This window comes from Athene noctua, chromosome 9 (assembly GCF_965140245.1).
Source record: "Athene noctua chromosome 9, bAthNoc1.hap1.1, whole genome shotgun sequence".
Classification (NCBI taxonomy): Eukaryota; Metazoa; Chordata; class Aves; order Strigiformes; family Strigidae; genus Athene; species Athene noctua.
The window spans coordinates 17505450-17511519 of NC_134045.1; the positions used below are offsets into that span (position 1 = coordinate 17505450).

General features: G+C 45.9%; 1 protein-coding gene across 3 annotated transcripts; it reads right to left on the reverse strand.

The window, feature by feature from the left end:
- Positions 1 to 22: 22 nt before the first annotated feature.
- Positions 23 to 5828, reverse strand: LOC141963888 (uncharacterized). 3 transcript variants are annotated; one of them, XR_012634230.1, is made up of 3 exons: positions 5509 to 5828; positions 1395 to 3311; positions 23 to 501 (listed from the first exon to the last, which is right to left on the reverse strand). XR_012634230.1 is itself a non-coding variant. In XM_074913613.1 (3 exons), the coding sequence occupies exons 1-3, from the start codon at positions 5815 to 5817 to the stop codon at positions 457 to 459; spliced, it is 1788 nt and encodes a 595-aa protein (XP_074769714.1). In that variant the 5' UTR covers positions 5818 to 5828; the 3' UTR covers positions 23 to 456. The 3 variants fall into 3 exon arrangements, 1 of the variants encoding a protein (XP_074769714.1); XR_012634229.1 differs by having other exon boundaries at positions 919 to 3311; XM_074913613.1 differs by having other exon boundaries at positions 1878 to 3311.
- Between the last annotated feature and the right edge of the window lie 242 nt (positions 5829 to 6070).

The window sequence follows — 6070 nt, forward strand, 5'->3', positions numbered from 1 at the left end:
GGTAGACAAAAACCTCTACATCCTGCTACACGTTTTATTGCTGAGCATGATGTTACATGGTAGGGTACAGCCCTTTGGTCAGTTCAGCTGTCCCAGCTGTGTTCTCTCACAGTTACTCACTGGAGGGTGGTACATATAGTTAAAAAAAAGAAAGCTGTGACATTGTGCAGGCACTCCTCAGCAACAGCCAGAACACTGGTGTACTGCCAACAATTTTAGCCACAAATTCCAAACACACCACCCCCCCAGGGGCTATTAAGAAAGTTACCTCGCTCCTAGTCAGACTCACTACAGAAGTATTAATTTGTGCATGCATGTTCATGATATGTTTGTCCCAACCCCACCTAAAGCTGAAGGCAGTCATGTCACTTGCTGTTAGCTTGGTCAAAGTCTTATTCCTCCTGCACTGCTGGAATCAGGTGATGACAGGACTTTAGTTGTTCAAGAAGCAGATCTTCACATTTTAGCTCCTGAGGTTTTTCTAGTGTAATCCATGTGCTCCTGTTTGAATTTTGGGGAGATGAAAGTCAATAATAAGCAATTTACACTAGATTTATTTCAGCTAATATTTTAACTGTACATGAAATAACAAAACATTCTTAGCATTGAAGTGCTACTGGAAGAGCTACTTGAAGCAGTATTAAACTGTCTTTCGAGGTAACAAGTACATGAAGAAGCACTGAAGATTGTGCTGAAATAAAGCACCAGTGACTGTGTGCTTTTCTAAATTTAATTAAATGTTGTGTATGACAGGTTCTCAATGCTGGGACTCCAGCTTACTGCTGACCTGATCTAAAAATACTGCTCCCTTTCCTTCTCAGCACAGTGCTTTCCACACAGCACTCTGTCCTACATGATATCTCTTATCCAGGCTCTAATGCTCCTCAGGACCCTTCTCTGATCTGATTTTTTTCCTACCTGTAAGGAGGCAGAGAATGGCAGTTTCTTCCCTCCATTTTAGTAGTGAGATGAAGAGGCCTACAGAAAAGTCCAGTGAACCTGAGCTGGTGCAGGGTTAAGTGGCAGGAACAGGGGCAAGGGAAATGGCAGCAGTAGCTGGGTCTCCCTCTTCTTGCAGCAGTGTATGATTACAATGCTCAGTGCTTCTCTTGAAATTTGTGGCGATAGCCATAAAAAATTTTGTTAACAAGTGGAGACAGGTATAAAACCTGTAATACAGGTTATCTATAAAACCCAAGGTGTTCACAGCGCTGTTTTCTTCTTTAAACCTAAAGGAATGTTATCAAACTTCCAAAACTTATTTTCAGCTGTAAACAGGAGCAAGATTAGTTCAGAGCACAGCTTCATAGGAATGTAATGAGTTAACAGAAGTACACTCCAGTATAGCATTTGTAAGCCTATAAAGTTGAGTCTTCCAGTTTAGAAACATTTACCTGTTTTTATCATTGTACAGCATGCTATACTAGAAGAGTAAGCCAGGAATAGGTATATAAAGCAAAAAAAACCCAACAACTCAACTGAAGAAACCTGTCTGGCATTAAGTACAGCCATAAGGAGGAACCTGACTAATTAATTAAATGGATTTAAATTTATGGAAGTTGCCTATGCTTTAGAAAGGTGACCATTCAGGTTTCAGTGCCAAAGGTTCCAGATGAGAAGGGGCCATTAAGAATTTGCTCAACTACATGCCATTTTTACTGTCCGAAAGCAGTGGGCTTTTTGGTTTTGGCTTTTTTTTTTTTTAAAACTGTTTTGTCAAAGCTAATCATCTCCTTGAAAAGATGATCAAGGCCACAAGTGAGAGGAAGAAATTCAGGCATATTATAAATAAAGCACTGGTAGAATCAAGTGTGATGGCATATCATTCCTTCGTCAGTTTTGTCAATAATGACATAAGGCTCCTGAATTTCATTTACTTTTGGATTATAGTTCTCCAGATTTACTTCACTGGATTCGGGAAAGTCATGTTCAGGCTGCAAGAAGTTCCTCCTGCCCTGTGCGCTGGTCCTTCTTATGCGTGAAGACCGAACATCAATACTTTGTGGTGGGATGTAGGTGAGGTTAGGAGGCTCTCTGACGTGTCTGAAGCACTCAGAAGCTGTATGTACATCAAGAGTACCCATTAACAGTCTCTTGCTGTCAGAACCAGCCGTGGGATCCTCCGTGTTCCCAGTAGTACAGCACAGATCTGAAGATGGCTCAGTATGTACAGCTGCTCTGTTCTGCATCTGAGCGTTAGTCAGATATGTGTGTTTTATTTTGGAATGATTAAATTCTCTGACATGCCTGTCACTTGTACTTGCATATGATACTGACTCAGATTGGCCAGTTTCCTCTACAGGATACATAAGGTCTTCCTGAATGTCCTTGATTTGGAGTTTTGTGAAGGTTAAAGACAGCTCACAAACTTCCTCTTCCCTAGGGCCACTGCAGTTTTGGACAGATGCAATGTCCTTGTATGGCAGAGACTTCAGCTCATTGGGTTCATCTGCAGGGTCTGGGTCTGTGCAATTTATGGCATCGTTAATTTCTGCTTCAATTGATTCTGTGGGGACTTCTTGAGCTTTGTACTCCAAAGTGTCTTTGCCATCACAAGAGCCGTCAGCAAATATTGCGAAGGCTGGCGGACCACTTGCTCCTGGTGAGAGTGGCACAGGCCTCATCTCATTTGCAGTTGACTCTGCAGCGACTGCCAAAACACATTCTTCACTTAAACTGGCTCTTGGCTTTTTTTCAAAAGCTTTTGGAGAAAGATTCTCACTGAAAATAGGTGTTTGTCTTATGACAATGTCACTATATTTGATCAAGAAGTCCTCACTGTCTGAGCATTTGCCCGGAAAATGTACGGTGTTAATGACTTGCCTTTGGTGTTCCTGAAGCCTGTTAGTGGATTGAGTAACTGCTAACTGAGGCATGTCATCTTTGATCTTCAGATTCCCAGCAGCTTCAAAGGATACATCACTGTTAGTTGAAGACTTCTGTTGAGTAGCAAGGCACAAAGATGTCTCACTGTTTCCCTTATTTTCTAGATCTTCAGTGTCTTCTCTCTGGGGTGTCTGATCCTCTTTGTCTTTATCTCCATGATGCCAGTGTATTTGTGTTCTTTTCTGTAGAGTCTTCTCCAAATTGCCATGTTTTTCTTCATTTGTCATTTCGAGGATGGTTTCACACTCCATTCTTGCCAGGAATATTTCAAATGCAGTCTGCTTTGTTTCCTCATTGTTTCTCTTTTTGACAAGTGAAAACTCTGTTGCTGTTGTTGCAATGTAACCTATTTTCTCCAGTACTGTTTTTACAATGTCATCTGGGAGCACAGATTGAATATAGTAGACAAAATTACCGGTGAATGTCTGAAACAGAATGCAACATTGAAAAAAAAAGATGAACGCTGGGGGGTGGGGCAGAGGGAAGCAGGAAAGACTTCCTAAAAATCAGAAGTACTTCAGAAATTACTTAAGTTTTTAAAAAGCCCTATGTTCCTAAAAGTCTGAATTTTGAATCAAAGTGCATGAGGCTTTTCTACTGGCATTATTTTGTCAGCCTCTCAAGCATTAGTTTTGCATATTAATTTCTGTGAAGTTATGCCAGTTTAAGCCTGCTGAGATACTGGCTAACAACATCAATACTCAAAAAGGAGAAGAGTAAGAAAAACACTTTAGTCACAGTATAAAAACTCAGCAATAAGTATTATGTGATCTACTGAAGAACAGAAGTATTTTTAAAACAAAGATTCATAGAATAAATCACTGAGGTCTAATATTTTCCTAAAGAAACAGACATGATGCACTCACCATTAACTGTATTTCTTAACTGGTGACAAGACTGTAACATTTTCTTTTTCAATGGTTCAGACTCCTGTTGTAACTCTACTACCCCTGAATTAAGTTGCCTTTTCTCTGAAAGCACCTTTGTGAAGGGAAACTATTCTGGCAGAAATACTGCCCAAACACGCTCTCTTTGCACAAGCTGTCTGTGAAACATGACTTGAATAAATGCTGCTGCTTTGGACCAATTAAAAAAAACGTTCAACATTTGCTTGGTTTTGGAGCTACCCCAGGCATAAGGCCTATTTTGTAAACTGCAAGTGGTTTTTGTTTTTTGTCTGAAACGCTATGAGAGACTATACTGACCTAATCATTACCAATTCCAGGCAAGTCAGAACAGAATGGAGGTAGAAATGCAAAGGCCAGACTCCCAGAATCAGGGTGCCTTATTTTTAGGCTGCCCAGCTTGAGACTGCTTTACCTACTTCCTAAGGCCGAAACCTAAGCATTGGTCCCACAAGCACAAGCTTGGGGGAGAAGAAAACTGATCCCCAAAAAAGCCATTAACCTAAAGGGCCATAGCATAATGTAGCACTGAGCCTCAGTCCATTCTCAGATAAAGTTGTCAACAGTGCCTTTCACTCCCCAGCTTCTGTTCCTTCCAGAGGGGAAGTAGCAGGCACTGCAGGGGACAATGACATCAGAGCAGGTGAGAGGCAGGAAATATGTGAAGCAGTATTCTGCATATATTTTTTTTATCAAACCTGCATGTAAACAAGATACTGGTTGTTCTCCAACTTGTGCCTTGCTGTAGAATTATTTCAGGCCTTCCGCAAGCTGTCTAGCACTTTGGATTACTCACAGTGGTCTTCAAAATTTGATTTTAATGACGCTTAGGATTCTTGTCTTATGAAAAGCTGAGCCCACTAACTGTAGACCTGAATATCTTACGCTTTGTCCTGTTTTAGGGAGATGAATGAGGAGAATAGGAAACTACAGCTGTTTGAGAATCTGCAGACAAGACTTAAGGGCAGGAAGAAGGAAAGAAATGGCTTTTCCTCACTAGCACCTGTTGCTGTAGGAAGGGAAATAAGTTTGCATTTTGGGTGTTCAGGGATGTTGTTTAAATACATTTTGCATGTATTCAAGATTGCTGTCTCTTCTGGGCAATGACACGTTCAGTGTGCTAGGGATGAGGGGGTAACCTTGACCACCTTGCTGCAAAAAGCAGCATTTCCTCTTTTGAAGGGGGGTTTCCTACCCACTTCACCAGCTGCAGCCACTAGAGCTAGGACTAGAGGTAAAATCATCAGACCAGAGAGACACTGCCCACCTGGCCTTTGGCATCAAACTGTTAGTAAAAGTGATAACTAATGCTAAAATCCATCCCCTCTTTATAGGCAAATTAAGGTTAAAACTCGGAGCAATGAGAGTCTAAGCCTCTCATTGTACCTTTTTATTTCTCTACCGTCTCACAATAACCAAGGGTCTCTACTTCCAAATCCCTGAGCTGCTCAGCGCTCCTGGGAAGGCCTCTGAGGGCCCGTCCTTGGCGAGGGCGAGGCCGGCAAAGGCCAACGAACACCTGCAACCGCTCCCGGGCACCCCATACCTATTCAAAATCGGCTCCTAAACGCTGCCTGTAACTCCCCGGGCCGCGGGCGCCGCTGCCGGACCTCCCACGTCACAGGCCCGGGAGAGAGGCCTCGAAACCCCGCAGCCTCCAGGCCCCGAGGCCGGGGCTGGCTGCGCCCCCCGCCCGGGCGCCGCAGGGCTTCCCTACCTTCAGCGACCTGATCTCTTTCCGCCACGGGGAGAGGAGCAGGTTGACGCAGAGCAGCTCCAGCACCTCCAGCGCCTTGAGCAGGTCGCGGAGGACGCTGCCGCCCCGCTCGCCCCGGGCCCGCTGGCACCGCTCCGCCACGCCGCACACGTCCAGGGCGCCGCGCCGCCGCGGGCCCAGCAGCCGTCGCGCCCTCGCCTTCAGGGAGGCCTCATCGCACACCGCCAGCTTTCCCTCCGCCCCCCGGGCCGCGTAGTAAGCCAGGTAGTCCCGCAACACCTCCTCCTCGGCCGCCGCCGGCTCCTTCATGGCGGCGCCAGCCCGGCCGGGCCGCCCGCCCGCAGGCGCTGCCCCCGCCCGGCCACGGCGCCGCTCGGTCCGCCATTGGCCACTCCGCCGGCGCGCCGGGCGGTCAGTGGTGCCCCGCCGTGTCAGTCAGGGCAGGGGGCGGGCGCCCCGGCGAACTGAAAGCGAAAGGCGGGAGGGCGGAGGGGGCGGTGCCCTGCGCTGGGTCGCGCGCAGGGCGGCCGTCGCCTCAGCACGGGCGCGAGGGCGGCGGCGC